This window comes from Heloderma suspectum, chromosome 15, assembly GCF_057233095.1.
Source record: "Heloderma suspectum isolate Gila_16-S chromosome 15, 16-S_ref, whole genome shotgun sequence".
NCBI lineage: Eukaryota > Metazoa > Chordata > Lepidosauria > Squamata > Helodermatidae > Heloderma > Heloderma suspectum.
Genome location: NC_139472.1, coordinates 8,353,565 through 8,369,378, shown reverse-complemented (window position 1 = coordinate 8,369,378; position 15,814 = coordinate 8,353,565). Strand labels below are relative to the sequence as shown.

The 15,814-nt window shown below is 47.8% G+C and overlaps 1 protein-coding gene across 1 annotated transcript in view; it reads left to right on the top strand.

Moving 5' to 3' along the window:
• The first annotated feature begins 2,791 nt into the window (after window positions 1-2,791).
• Window positions 2,792-15,814, top strand: part of CASZ1 (castor zinc finger 1) — a 139,070-nt gene continuing 126,047 nt past the window's right edge. Inside the window, exon 1 of the mRNA XM_084822253.1 lies at window positions 2,792-3,132. Coding sequence (XP_084678379.1) covers window positions 3,084-3,132 — 49 coding nt within the window. The 5' untranslated portion in view covers window positions 2,792-3,083. The remainder of the gene's footprint in view (window positions 3,133-15,814) is intronic.

The window sequence follows — 15,814 nt, the reverse complement described above, 5'->3', positions numbered from 1 at the left end:
GCCAAGCAGGGCTTAAGCCCCTTTGCTTGGCGAAGGAACAGGTGAGGTTCCTTGAGAAAGCTCACAGCGCAGAAACGCCAGTTCACAATGGCGCAGCTGCCACCTGCATGCGAAGCCCAGCATGTGAGGGGATCTAAAATAAGGGCATATTTTGACATAATTTTTCACCTCTGCCTGGTGAGTTTTCTTCACTTTCTTGAATAAAACAATGAAGTTAGTGACAAAAGCTGAAAGTCTCACCCCTCCTTCTCCCCTCCCACCTGAAAAAGGTGGGAACTAAAAAACGCTCTCCCCCTTTTAGTGCAAAACCACCTCACAAACATGATTGTACTTCCTGTTTTTTTAAAAATATCTCTGTTGAGTGATCCCTTAATAAACGAAATGTTGAAGATCCATTAGTTGGTGTTTGCTCACTTCACCTGCACGTCAGGGCTTAATTCCTTTCTTGTTTACACTGATGTGAATTTGGAGGCAAACTCTTTGGGAGTTGCCACCTTTCGTTTTGGCCAGATCTGGGCATATCTGGAGTCCAGGGGCTGTTTAAAATGTCAGGCAAAGTTGGGTTTCTGGATGGTGTAGGTTTACACCCAACCAGATTTGGATTTGAAGTTCTTACTGTGAACTTAATTGAGCAATGGTCTTTCAGTGGCTTCTGGTCATGATGGCTATATTTTACCTCCAGGATCAGAGGCGGCATGCCTCTCCATACCAGTTGCAGGGGAACGCAAGATGGAGGGTGCTGTTTTGCTCATGTCCTGCTTATAGGCTTCTTGCAGGCATCTGGTTGCCAATGACAGGATGCTAATCTAGATGGACCTTGGGTTTGATCCAGCAGGGTTCTTCTTCATGTTCTTAAGCCTGGTTCTGGCTCCAGATTTTGGAGGGCGCTTAGGCAAGACACCCCCAGTGAATCTACCTTCTCACCCCCACTGCCACCAGCTGCTTTTGCTTCCCATTGTTGCTGCCACTTGCTTGCTTCATAGGCAGAGAGCGAGGAGGCTGTGGCATCTCCTGTTCCTCCTTCTCACTGACACTACTGTCTGGGCCAGAATGAGAGGCAGGTGAACAATGCAGGTTGCAACGGTGAAGAGGAGGAGAAAATTCAGAGGGCTGTTTTGGGGGGGGGGGGCTGCCGGTGTGTGGGTGCTCAGCAGTGCCCCACCATGCTTACCCTTGACATTGGACCTGCTTAAGACATGGGAAGACACCTTTAGGCATTACTTTTTATAAGCAACTCCTGGGGCAAGAGAAATAAGTTTTAACTCTCTAGAAATTCAGAAAAAAACATACCTATGGATTATAAATTTGTTGTGGATGTCAAGTGTAGACCCTTCTTTTGGGTGGTGTGGTGGGAAGCTGGATGGAATTGAATTAAAGTCTTGATTATTAGGGCTGGGGAGGAGAAACTGGGAATCTGAAGGGTGCGTTCTCTAAGGCTTTTCCCCACAAGCAGTGTTTTAAATTGCCGCTTTGCTGTTCGCCTGTGGTGAGCGAGAATCATCCTCTAGGTGACCAGCCAGGGAAGATTTTAAAAAGTGTTTACTTTGGGGTCACAAAGAGGGGCCAGTGGGCAAGCATGCTAGTGAAAATGTGGTGGGCCCGTTTGCAAGGCTGGTATAATGGAGGGGCAGTCTTGTTAACAGTGATGGTGTTAGCCCGAGAGGGGAGAGCACACAACCTCTGAAGAATTAAAGAATTATGATAGAACACTGGTGTAAGGGTTAATTATGCTGCCGTTTGCCACTGTTACGCTACTGTTCGCCACTTTTTAAAAAGCAATTGCTAGCTGAGTGCTGTTGCATTGAAATCATACAGAAGTAATGTACAACCTTTGCTGATGCTGTTGTTGTTGTTGTTATTGCTGTTGCTGCTGCTGCTGCTGCTGACAAGTTCATGAAGTGGTAAACATGGCAAGGGAGAAGGTTTTCTGTCTCTGTCACCAACAAAGTTGTCTGTAACATTTTTCAATCAGATTCCAGCTGGCAGTTGTAATCATAGTGAATATTGTAGTGGGTGGGCAGCGTGTATGTGTCCCATTTTTCCAGTTGCAAACTTTTGTTATGCAGGCTCAGAGAATCCAATCCCCCCCCCCCCCCGACAACTATGAGCAAACAGAGAGAAGCCTGCATGCGCAGCGGACAAGAAACAGGCATGCATTTGTTGCGCAGTAAACGGATCATGTGGAAAGACACGGCTTAACTGGAAGTTTTTATTTAGGCCTTTGGCATAAAAGCTGGCCTGTTGTTGAAGGTGGTTTTAATTGGCTGGCACTCTTTATTGCTTTTACGGTTGCCTTTTTAATTGTGCCTTCCATTTCGTTGTTTTTATGCTACGTTTTAATTTCAACTTTGTTTTTAATCTGTATTTTATCGTTATCCGCCTTGAGCGTCGGCATTGCGGGCGGAGGGGGGGGGGGCAGAATGGTGGGACAACCATTAAATAAATACGTCCAGATGGGAACCCCTCCAAAATCCAGATGGGCAGGGACCAGCGTTAAGTTGGGCAGCCTGACTGGCGGCTTCTACTTTCCCCTGTTCGAAGTCTGGCTTGGAACGTGGCGCGCGCGCGCGCGCGTGTGTGTGTGTGTGTGGGGGGGTGTTTTTCTTTTGCTTTCTCTTCTGCTCCCCGGCGTCTGCGAAGGCCGATGCTTTGGGGAAAGACCTGTGTGGGCAGCCCCTGGAAAGGCTCGGGCGGGAGAGACGGAGTTTCTGTTCCTTCCCCTTGCACTCCCTGCTCGCGCCCGGGGAGCGGCTTCCGCCGCTCAGCATCCCCCTTCCTCCGCGGCAGCCAGGCTGGGACTGCGCCGGCTGGGCTGGGGAGAGGCTCCCTGCGCGCTTCCACCTGCCCCCCAGCCAGTCGGGGGGGCGGCTGGCCCGGGGAGGGGCGTGCCCACGGCCCGGGCTCGCCTGCCAATCACCTCCGCTCCTGGCAGCCGGCCGCTCCCCCTGCCCCCTCCCCGCCGCTGAGCGCGCGGTGCCCGGCTGGGTTCCCGGGGTGGACCGTCGGCACCGATGACATCAGTATTTCGAACCAACTTGTTATTCGGGGAGCAATCAGTTGCAATTAGGTATTAATTAAGTATTATGAAAGTTGATTATTTAAGTGAATTCGGCTTTCGTCTCTCCGACTATGGTAAGTACAGCACAATTGCGCTTTTCCTGGTCTGTGCTTTTCTCTGTCTGCCTTTTCTCTGACTTGTAACAAAAAGAGAAAGGGGAAAGTCGGGGGGGGGGAGGCCAGCCCTTGACCCGTCCCCTTCTTCGCTTTGCTTTGTTTTCCTTTTCCGTCCTCTGTGAGTGCGATTCTTTCGCTCGCTCGCTCGCTCTCTTTCTCGCTCGCTCGCTCGCTCTTTCCTGTGAGCGTCTCTCCGCCGCGGACCGACCAACCGACAGGGCTCGGTTGTCTATAAATAGTTTCTCTTTTAGTTTAATAAAACTACCAAGCACAGCTGATTGGTTTCGTGTTTCATACTGACTTCAAGGTTGTTGGGTGCGTGTTTTGCGCTTTGTTTGTTTTCTTTAGAAAGGGCGAGAAAGGGAGGGATCCCCCGCTCCCACTTTTAAGGAAGCTCTGTTGGTGTCTGCGCTTCTGAGCGGGGGAAAAGTTGGGAATGGGTGTGCTCTGGGGACGGCGTGCGTGTAGGGGGGAAGGAGAGTCGTGTGATGAGACTGATGGGCAGCTTGTCACTCAGATGAGTCGAAAGCGAAGAGCAGGGTTGTTGCTAAGTCGTCAAGTGTGTGAACTTCGGAAAGCATTTTAAAAGATCTTCCAAAGTATTGCCGAGAGATGACAAGGAGAGCAGCCGGGGCTACTGCTTCTTCTGCTTCTTTTTTTTGGGGGGGGGGGAGGTGTTGCTGTCAGGTGCAAAGGTACAAATGCTGTTTCACTTTTCTTTTGGTTGTTTTACGGAAGTTGCTCCCTTCCTTCTCCCGCTGACTTCCACCCCAGCTTTTCTATATTTTAGGGGAGGCTATAAAGAGAGGGTTTTACCCTTTTAAGAGGGTCTCCCTCTTAGCGGATGTTCTCATCTAGGATCAGTTTGTGATGCTGCTGATGGGAGCATGGCATTATGTGAGGCCCCAGAGTGTGGGGAACCATACACACGCGCGCACACACAAAGGAGGAAGTTTATTACGTGGATTTGATTATGATTGTGCATTTGCCTTTTTTTCTTTCCTTTTGCTCGGCGGGTGTGTGTTTTCCCTCCACACAGTATTATTTTTCACCCCCTCCCCCTTTCATTATTTTTCCCCTTTCTGTAAGCTTCTCCATCCTGTCCGTAAAGGTTGCCTGTCAGGTTCCCGGCATGCTGTCTAAACGGAAAGGAATTTTAATTTATTTGGGACAAGCTGGTGACAGATGAGGAGGTCGCTTATTACATTTAATGAGCCTTTTCTTGCACCTTGGCCGGATTGTTTTTCATCCTTTCCATGTGAGATTTATGGGGGTGGGGTGTCCCATATGTTCTCCAACTCCCCCTCCCTACTTTTGTTTATGGGATGGATAATGGTTGTGGCAGGGCAGGGGGTCTCTTTCAGGTTGTACAGGCCACGAAAGAGCCAGGGGTGGGAAGGTTTATTGCCTTTTTGTGGTTCCCACAGCCCAGTCCGCATGGACTTTACGGTAGTTTGGTAGGGTGGGGGTGGGGGATGGAGAATGTCTGGCCTAGTATCTGACTACATCAGGGGCTTGACTTTGAAGAAATTATTTAGGCCTGAGAAATCATGGCCCAGTGTCATCCTAAGGCGCGTTTGCAGCTTGGAAAATCAGAATATGTCTGTGATTGCCTCTCACGGGCCCTTCCTGGAACATGCAGAAGAGATTGGCCAGGGCCTAATCTTCCGACCCGTGCCAATCTTCCGAGGACAGATTTGTGCCATGTAACACAAAATCACATCCCCCCTCTTTTTGTTCTGCATAAATTAATCTGGAATAACAGCCACCTTCTGCAGTTTTACTTGCTTTTTGTAACATGATACCTTGGATGTTTCACAATCTTACCTCTCTTTAACCACCTTTGAGTATGGATGGGAAGTTGATGAATGTTCAGGGGTAACTAATCTTCAGTATGTGAGCTCAGTTATGTTCTTATCACAGTGAAGACCCCCCCCCCCACTCCACCCACCTCTCTCAAAAAAAACTAGTAACTGCAGTTATCTGTGCCCCAAACCAGCCCATGCTGGGTGATCCAACGTGTTTGTGCTCTTTACTGTGGTATTCATTTCATAAGGCATAAGATTGTAATAAAATGGTTGATGATTGACTGGCCTCAACTTTGCACCTGTTATTTTGGTTTAAAAGAATGAAAGTGTGCGTGTGTGTGTGTGTTGTGCTTCCTTTATGTTATTTTATTTAATTATTGGTGTATTACACCAGGTATTAAAAGCATCAGGAAGGGTTTTAATGTGCATTGTTTTGAAATGTTGGTTCTGGAATCATCCAGTCTTGGGTGTGTTTTTGTTCTTTATTAGGTCAAGGGCCTTACTGCGTAGGCTTGATATGTACTTGTTAAGGATGTGGTGGAGTTGTTGGTTTTGTGTGTGTGCTTCTGTTGTTTTTCCTTAGGAGATTGGAAATTTTAATTTAAAGTGGAGAAGCGTGATTTCCTTTCCTGGCCCTAGTTTGAAGATGTTATGGAAAAACTGGATTGTCAAGACTCAGAACGATGCTGTGGCACATTTGCAGCCTTCTTGGGCCTGCTTCCAAGGCCTTTCCACTTCATTAACTTTCTGCTTTGGAAAATCAGTGCCCCCTGCTGGTGGGGGCTATAGCTTTCCATCCAAGAAACTCTCCCGCATAGAACAGAGTGGGTAGATGCCCTCTTGGTCCATTGCAGTGGCATTCACCCTTCGACACTTAAGACTGGGCACGGAAGTGTGGAACTCCTAGGTGGCGGTGGCTTCTCCACCATGCGAGCTGGGACACACGTGTAGGCCTCCTGTGCGTGTCCACTGGAAACCTCAATCTTCTACACTCGTGCAGGGGAGTCCAGGATGTTGGCTAAGCCATGGAAATTAGGGCCCAGAAATTGTGTTTAGGTCAGCATTACAGTCTGCATGTGGGTGAAGCTGCCTGTTGCATTCTGGGGCCAACGGCCTGGCTCCGCTGGCACCCTTATCTCTCTTCGGGACCTGCCAATCTTTTTCAGTCATCATGACACAGGTTCTCTCAATACCCTTTGAGCCATATCTGAAAAGGTGCTAGGCAGGAGAAGAAGAAAAAAATCAGGAGAATTGTCGATGTTGCAGTGTGCTGATTTACATTTAGGGCTCATACACTCATGATTGCTTAATTTGGATTCATTCCCATAGTTTTGTACATATGCCCACAAAAGTTACTAGCCTGCATTTTTTTTTTTTTTTTACTAGCCAGCATGGAAACACAGAATACTACACTCTTAGCAGGCTGGTTAAAAAATTCCACTTATTCTAAGGAGCTTAACAGAGCAAAGGGTCAAAGTGACCTGTCTCTCCTCTTCCAGCCCACTCACTCACCTGTAAGGAATTCTTTGTCGCCTGTGGTGACCAGGCGAGTTGTTAAATACAACGCTGTGTTACTGACCTTTTACGCAGGCCATCATGGCATCCAGAGGCTTCTAATTGAGGGGAGCACCCCCTTCTATGCTGTTTTCTCACTTTCTAAGAACATTCCCTGCTTTTTTCTGCAGGGGAGAACATTTTTTGTGATACTCATTTTTAACAAATTGATTTAGTACATTTATATCCCACCTTGCTTCCATCGCGGAATGCAAGACAGCATGGGCCGGGTTCCCAGGTGGTGGTCCTCCAGGCACTGACCAGACGCTGACCTGCTTAGGTGTGTCATGTGCCTGCAGACCATGTCCCAGAATCCTCTGCTTTCTACAGAGGAAGCAGTCCTCCCCTCTGTGGTGGGTGGAGACCCTCTAGCATAGGGTGGACCGGGCCTATCTCTGGTAACATGCACAGCAATGCACAGAGGCTGGAAAGTTTATCCCACCGTTTTCAAACAGTTAACTCAGCCATCTCCAACTTGGTGGCTTCCAGTTGGACTGCAACACTGGGAATGATGGGAGTTGCAGTCCAACACATCAGGAGGGCACAAGGTTGGGGACAGCTGAGTTAATGTATCAAACAATCAAAATGGCTGTTTGGGAGGGGGGGCTGTTTGTATTTATTCTGCAATTGGTTTTGTAATTTTTGTGCAGAATTCAGTTTTCATTCTAAAGACAAATTTCTGGATCTTAATGGCTGTGAAGCGGACCTTCAGAGTCTAGATGGTGTCTCAGAAGCCTCTGGTGGGCGTGGGGGCTGCATTCTGTTGGTCGAGGACCTTCAGTGCCCTAAAGTAACCCCTTCTCTCACCCTCCTGGCAAGCAGAAGTAGAATACATTATGCAAATTCAAGACATTTGCTTAACTTAGGCAGGCTGCAGAATTCCTCTTTGGTGGATGCAGAATTTGACACTGATGGGCTGTCTCTCCACCTGGAGAGAATGCAATTCTTTCTCAGTGGCTGTTCCATTGAGAACTATCATTTCTATAAGGAATCCGTTCCCAGCTGACAAGCTCTCTCTTGCTAATATTTGCACATTTGGGGGGTATCACTTGACACTGAATTAAACAGGCTGGTTGCCTATGAAGATTAAGTATTTCCTCTAAGCGACTAACAATGTAATCCTATGCACGTTTAGTATGTCCCACTGAGTTAATTGGGCTTACTCCCAAGCAAGTGTGCATAGGAGGGCCTCCTAAGGATACAATCCTATGCATACTTACCTGGGAGTAAGACCCATTGAACACAGCTGGATTTACTTCTGCGTAGACATGGATAGGCTTGGGTTCCCACTTTACAAGAGTTGTAAATTATGGTCTGTATGCACTACCAAAAATGTTTATGAGCTGCTCATCTTTATTTTTGGAGGCTGGAATTCAAAATATAAATATATGAGGTTTGCACTACATATACATACATGCATAGTATTTCCTTAGCATAGGATTAAGAGAGGGTATTAGGGGACTGTTGATAAACACTAAACATGCTCTACTTCAGAAGGAGGGAGGCGTATGTTAAATTTGCTTTTATAACTTGTACTCTCATTCTCTTTTAATTTTTTTTAAATCTTGGAATGATTCATCTTGATTTCCCTTCTCTCCTCCACCTTTGTGGGAAAAGCTCAGTCATTAAAATAGGATGGAATCAATGTTTACATGATAGTTTAGTGGTTGAGCAGACTTCAGGCTTGCAGGATCTACTTTGCTTTCTATGAGAACCCCAAGATCTACCAACTGGATGCATACTTAGAATTAAAGAATTCTGAGCCCGGGAATTTGTCTTCCAATTTCCAGAACAGAACAGAGCTTACCATCCTTCCACACAAAAATCCATTCCTGGTTACTCCAAGCTTTCTTCATTTCAGCAGTATAAATTAGCTTGCGGTGGAGTGGAGGACTCATTTTACTGCTGCTGTTGTTAAATAATTGGGAGTCAGAGAAATCTGCTGCAAATCACCCAGAGATCTACTGGTGGATCTGCCTTCTGCCCATCATGTTATACTGTGTGTGTGTGTGTCTGTGTGTTAAATCCAAATATGCTGCTAAAATATAAAGCTTTGCTTACAGGGCCAGCTCAAGGCATTTTGCTTTCTGAGGGGAAGGACAAGATACTCTCCCTACCACCCCTGACTGAATCATACTCCATTGCTGGCTTCCTCTGAGGGCAGCAGAGTAGTTTAGAGGGCCCAGGGCAGACTGTATGGTACACATACAGGACTGTGCTCCCAACACTTTGCTGCCACTTGGCGTTCCACCAGGTTTTGCTGCCTGAGGCAGCCGCCTCACTCTCCCTTATGGTAGGGCCGGCCCTGCCTACTTATCCCATTCCAGATAAAGAAAGGTCTCAGTTTGTCTCCACAAGGGGCTCCAGGTGAACTGCAGGTTAACGGGATTGCCTTTGTTGGGAAGCCATCAGTTAGAAGGGCTCTATTCAAGCCTTTGTGGTTTGAATTTAATGCACAGTTGGGTATACTCCATTGATTTGACGAGTTTGTGATGGGATGTGGTAGAGAAAGCAGCCCCTTAAACATGTGTGGGGCTTTAAAAAGTCATCCTATTGCTTAGGATCCTTCTCTCTTTGGCATCAGCTTGGTTGGTTTCTCCATTTTGGCTTTTGGAGGGTAAAACAGAAAAGCAAAGCAAGCAAAGAGACATCACCTGGTTTAACTAGCTTCCTAGCATATCATAACTTCTGGGATCTATGGCACAAATTACTTTATTAGGACTTAAGGTCACCTGATGAAACTGATGGGCCTTGAGCAGCCTTCCCCAACCTGGTACTCTCCAGATGTTTTGGACTACAATTCCCAGCATTCCCAACCATTGGCTGTTCTGGCTGGGGCTGATGGGAGTTGAGGTCCAAAGCATCTGGAGGGCACCAGGTTGGGCTTGAGGTTCAAGACAGATGAGAGGAACGGCTCCTTCCCTCAACACATTGTTTGTGGAACTCTCTGCCAAAAGATGTAGCAGGGACAGCCAGAGGGGGATTAGATAGAGTTGTGGAGAGGAAGAAGAGGTCTGTCGACAGCCTATAACTCTGACAACTAAATGGAGCTTCCATGTTAAAAGCATAAAAAGAGCCTTGCTGGATCATAGAATCATAGAATAGTAGGGTTGGAAGGGGGCCTACAAGACCATCGAGTCCAACCCCCTGCTCAGTGCAGGAATCCAAGTCAGAGCATCCCCGACAGGTGGCTGTCCAGCCTCATCTTGAATGCCTCCAGTGTGGGAGAGCCCGCCACCTCCCTAGGTCATTGGTGCCATTGTCATCTTGCTCTAACAGTTAGGAAGTTTTTCCTGATGTTCAGCCGGAATCTGGCTTCCTGTAACTTGAGCCCATTATTCCATGTCCTGCACTCTGGGATGATCGAGAAGAGATCCTGGCCTTCCTCTCTGGGACAACCTTTCAAGTACTTCAAGAGTGCTATCCTATCTCCCCTCAGTCTTCTCAAGGCTAAACATGCCCAGTTCAGACCAAGGGTCTATCTAGTCCAGCATTCTGGTCACACAGTGGCGAACCAGCTGTCAAGGAAAACCCACAAGCAGGACATGAGTACAACAGCACCCTCCTGCCCATGTTCCCCAGCAGCTGGTGTACATGGGCATACTGCCTCTGGTACTGGAGGTAGCATCTAAGCATGACTAGTAGCCATGGATAGCTTTCTCCTCCAGGAATTGGTCTAACCTCCTTTTAAAGCCATCCCAATTGGTGGCCATCACTACGCCTTGTGGAAATGATTCCCAGAGTTTAACTCTGTGCTGCGTGAAGAAGGACTCCCTTTTATCTGTCCTGAATGTTCAGAGGTAATACACTGCTCCATGCCAGTTGCTGAAGGGCAAACAGTTGCATCCTGCTTGTGATCTTCCTGGAAGTATCCAGTTTGGAAACAGGCTGCTGGATTAGATGATGATGATTTCTTATATGCTTTTCTCAAAAAAAGATTCGAGGCGACTTACAACGAAATTAAAACATTGAGAATTTAAAACCACGAAAAGCAATTATCCCCCTAAAATACCACCACCCCATAAAATGACTAAAACATCAGTGACGACGACAAACAATTCGACTGATGCATTGAAGAGTCCATCCCATGCCATCAGATGCCTGGGGATGGAGGAAATCGTTAACCTGGCACCGAAAAGATGGCGATGTTGGTGCCAGGTGGGCCTCGCTGTGGAGAACGTTGCACAGTCGGGGGCCATCACTGAAAAGGTGGGCCACTAGTCCCATCCGGCAGGGCTCTCATGTTCCTATATGATTTAGAGATCATTTCTTGCCTAGATTGAGATTGCTGCTCCTTCACATTTTTGAAGTGAGGGCAAACTCTGCCTTCAGCCAAGGCAACAGGCTCTTGACTAGGGGAACCAGATGACTACCCGTATTTTCAGAGGGGTTTGTGTGACTGTCTCTCCTTCTGAGTGTCCCAACCTCAGAATGGCCAGAAAGGTGAATGCTGCTTCTGCTAGGGCAACTTTGGAGAAAGAGAGAGGGTGCTTTTCCCCTTCTTTTTTCATTCCCTGTTGCAGGGGTGCTGAACTTCTTTCAGCTTGAGGGCCGCATTCCATTTCAGAGAAGCTTTCGGGGGCCGCATTCCAGTGGTAGGCAGGGCTGAAAGCAAAATGGGGTGGAGCCAAAGGTAAAAGGGGTGGGGCCAAAATACCAAAATAATTACTGGTATTTTGCCCAGTAACTACACCTTAGAAGAGGCAATGCCACCTTCTAGAATAGGAAAAAACTGTGCAAAAGCCAAGAAGACACCAAACAATTGGTGGGGCCAGGGGAAAGGGGAATGGCCTTCTGCAGAACCCTGAAGGATCACATTTGGCTCACGGACCTGAGGGTCTGCACCACTACCCCATTGTTTTCCTCTCATTTTCCCTTGGGAGACCTCCATCCCCCTTGACAGTGTGATGTTGCCTCTCCTCCCCTTTTAATAAAATGAGACCTAATAAGGGTTCATTTCTGGGAACGTGAATCACGCTGACCCTGGAAATGTAAGCAAAGGGGAAGGGGCGGTCTTGTCATCTTGAGGCACCAGACAGGTTGGCATCCCCTGAGGGCGACGTCATGAAAACAGCCGCCCACCCGATCAGGATGTGGTCAGGCAGACTTCTCCACCGTCGTTTCCACTTTGGCCGCTGGAAAGGGGGGAATGGCGAATGCTGCTTTCCCTAGCTGGAGCCCACAGGTCCCAATCCTGTTTGACCGTGCCTGCATGTACACTTATGAATGCACCCACACCCTCTGGTTCACTGCGGACCGGATCAATTTGGACGTCTTCAGCAATAAAAAATGCCGATGTCGTCCTAATTCACCAGGCCCCGAGATGACAGCAAATTTACATTTTTTAATTAAACTAGCAGCCAGTTTTTATGAGAGGGGGTTGGGTTATGCAAATCAAATGGTTGTGTACGAAAGATTAGGAGAGTTTGGGAATAAATTCCACAAATGCTAATAAAAAAGAGAGAGAGAGAGAAAGAGAGAATGAGAGAATGAAAGAAAGAAAGAGGGACATTGTTCCATTAGCCCCTTTTAGACTGATTTCCCTGGAGAGGAGTAATTGGGAGGGGGGGTTGTTGGGGGGGGGAGCTGTCTAAGACAGGTAACATTAATTTTTAGGATTGAAGGCTCTCCTGGACAGAGACTCCTCCCAGAGGAACATGCTATTTGGGCAGTAAAGGAGGGGGAAACTTATTAGCTGTTGCATTTATACCACTATCCCGTGGAGACCTGGTGAGATTAGTCCCACAGAAGAAGCAAAAGAATGCTGCAGACATCCATGCTCTGGACACATACCTCCACTGTGGGTTTGAAAGCAAGGAGCTGGGTACCGCATGTGGAGTTCTTGGTAATTCTGCCCCTTGTGCCAGATTCCAGGGCAACATGCAGCAATGCCTTACTCATACACAGCCCTGGGCCATGGGGACTCTTCATCAAGAAGCACATTTTGAATTGATGTTTAAAGTAGTTTGAGGGGCTTTGCGGGGGCACAGCAGGGTTGTCAGAAGCTACATGGCACGGTTGGTATTGTGCCCGCTCTAAGAGGGCTTTATGGGGCTCCACAAAGAGCTGCATATACGTCAGGGTGAAATTGGGGGCTTTACGGAGCTTCATGAGAGAGCTTCGGCTATTGGGCAGTATAGAAATGAAATGAATGAATGAATGAATAAATAAATAAATGAGGAGTTGCATGTACCCGGGGGGGGGGGATTGGGGGCTTTACGGAGCTTCATGAGGAGCTACCTAAATCTTAGGGTGATGTTGGGGGCCTGCCCATCTTACGGGGTTATACTTGAAGGCACTGAATTCTGCACGTGCTCTCCTTCTGCACTTTCCGCATTTGCAATGTGTAGGTGCAGAACTGCAGAAGTTACTCCATACTGTCCCTTTTGCCACTGTTCAGCCATGTATTTGCCCTTGCATTGTACAGAGTTCTTGGCAATACTTATGTTGTTTGTCCTTAGAACAGTAGGCCACTGCTGTTCCCATGTTACGGCTAGGGAGCTGAGACTGACTTTCTCAGGAGTTCATAACAGAGCAGCCTGACCAAGAAGCCTGGTCTTGTCACCACGTCAGGAAGTTCTCTTTCAGGACAGAGTCTGGGCTTAAGCTGGAGGGGTTCCGCAGGGTTCCCGACCACTTAAAAAATTGGGTCATGAGCCAGTCAGGGCTGCAGAATCCTGAAAGAAAAAGGCATGACAGAGAAGTCCTCCAACTTCTCAGGCCTTCTGTAGTTCCTGGCCACACCCAGCCAAATTCCAGTGATGTGGGTTGCCAGCACCTGGCACTTTGCACACCAAAGTGCAAATGACGATCGTGGTGAATGATAGCCATAAACGAGGAGTGTTGAGATGCTGATACTGACACAGTGTGTTTGGAAGGGATCGGCTTGCGGTCCTGACCCTTGGAAAGTTCTTGCCCTGTTCCTGAATGATGGTTTTAGCTAATCTGGAAGGGGTGCCCCGGCCACTGTGAGCCACCCAGAGCCTGCGTCAGCTCTTGAGAGTTAAGAGAGTGACAGGGAAAGCATTTCCAAGGGTGGGAAGGATTTGAGTTTCCAATCCTGGGGCAGTTTCATGCCCGGGATGAAAGCCAAGCTGCTCTTGCAGGGCAGGCCTGAGCGAGACTGGAGGGAAGAACAGAAAGCTTACTGGAGCTCAAAGCCAGGGGAATGCGACTGGATGGCAGGCCACCCCAGCCTCGCTCCTCCTTGGGGTTCCTTGCTGCAGGGGAGGGCTTGCCCCTGGCCCCTGCTTCCACCTTTTGCCAAAGTCAGTGTGAAGGGATGATTCACACAAGCCAACGTGCTTTCCTTTGCGCAATCGCCAAGCTGGGCTGGCTCTTGTGTAACGTACTGCAAGATCAAGTCTCGCTCTTGAGGGGGGATTGCAGAGATGAGCGGAGCAGGCATATTTTTACCCCAGCAACCTTGGGCACGCATGCAGGTGACCTCTTGTGCACTTTGGCCCGCATGCGCCGAAAGGGACAGCAATAAAATGCCCATGTGCAGTATGCAGTTTGTACGCGGGGGCCCCATTGTTGTTGTTGTTGTTGTTATTAATTATGTGCCTTTCTCTTTTAAAAGACCCGAGGCGCCGTACAACAAAATTATTACGAGCATATGAAATATAAAACAGCTAAAAACAATGTTCATTACAAGACCAAAACATGAGACAACAACTAAAACATCAGAAGAACCATAGCAAAAATAACTGATGCAAAAGAAGGCATTTGAAGGGAGTCTTGACCTGGCACTGAAAAGAACACAAGGTTGATGCCAGGTGGGCCTCACTGAGGAAAGTGATCCACAGTCATGGGGCAACCACTGAGAAGGCCCTCTTCCATGTTGCCATCCTCCTGAATCCTGCACCCTTGAATGGGTGCACCATGCTCCAAATGTTAACAGTAGCATTGCTCAAACTAAAAAATTCCTTAGGGGCTCTTGCTACCTGAAGGTTAGTGGCGGGGGGGCGGGGAGAAGAAACCTAAACCCTGGTGTGGTTCCAGTTACTCTTTTCCAGCTGCTGTGTGTACTTCTCCGCAGTGGTCAGCACTTGGAACAAGCGTTAAAGATCCAGAACCCGAGACGTTGCCCCTCTTTCGTCTATCAGGTCTTGTCTTTGTTGGGGGGGGGGAGTAGAGGGGAGGGGGAAGAACTCTGTTTCTGTTGCAGCTTCCTTCTCCCCACTATTTGTCTTCTCATGGAAAGTGAGTCAGGATAGGCTCAGAGTCTGCAAACGGATGTTTGGACTGGATAGGGCCTTTTCTCTGTCATCTTTGAAATAGAGGGTGGAAGGAAGAGATCAGTGAGCCAAGCTGTATGTACTTAGGCTTGCTCCAACTATTGCAGACTTCCATATGCTCTTACTAACTTTCTTTAATCTAAAAAAGTTTTCTCTGTATTATCATTCTGGGTGTGTCTCTAATACCAAGTTGGTAGTGTGTGAGATTGAAGGCGTCGGTTCTGAGCAATTGTATAAAACACGGGGGGGGGGGGTCCTTCATATTTAAATAGACCTCACAAAAGTTCCTGCCTTTTCTGAAACATGGGGTAGGGTGGGGGAGCTTTACTCGTGTCTGCCACTTGTTAGAAACAGGTGCTTCTACGCTAGAGCGATTTAGCAAGGAAGTGGTCAGCCCCTAAAGGATTATTTTACTACTCTTAATCATTAACAAAACAATTTAATTAAACAAGATTTCACAAAATGCTACAAGTAAGTAGGGGAAGGTGTTATTCATGATGAGTGATGTTACTGGCACTGTCTAGTAGGGACCCAGAATCCGCTCCACGGCAGTGTGTTGAAAAAGGGCCCGATCTGTATGGTAGGCCACCCTGCACAAAATGAGAACTGCCGCATGGAGCAATTCCTCATCCACATCTCACATCCTTTTGCCATTGATGTGATGGCTGGCGGCAGGAAGAGAGCATTTTCCCATTAACACAGATCCCTGTGATTTTAGTGTTGAGGAAATGCAATAGTCCCACAACTGGAGGCACTCTCTTGAATTAAAACTCTGGATCCTGCTGCATCGAATGTGTACCAAGTGTGTAGACGTTGCACTGGAAACCGATATCCTGGCAAGGACCCAAAGTAGTTCCCTGTGGGTGGAGCTTTTGTGGGCTTACAGCTTCCCTCCTCGAATGCAGGAGGTGGGCTGAGAATGCATTCAAGGCACAGCGGAAGGGCACCTCTTATCCCTGCACTACTACTGAGAAATCTTTTCAATTTGCAAAGTGCTTGCCACATGTAGGCCATTATTGTTCCCATTTTATCTATGGG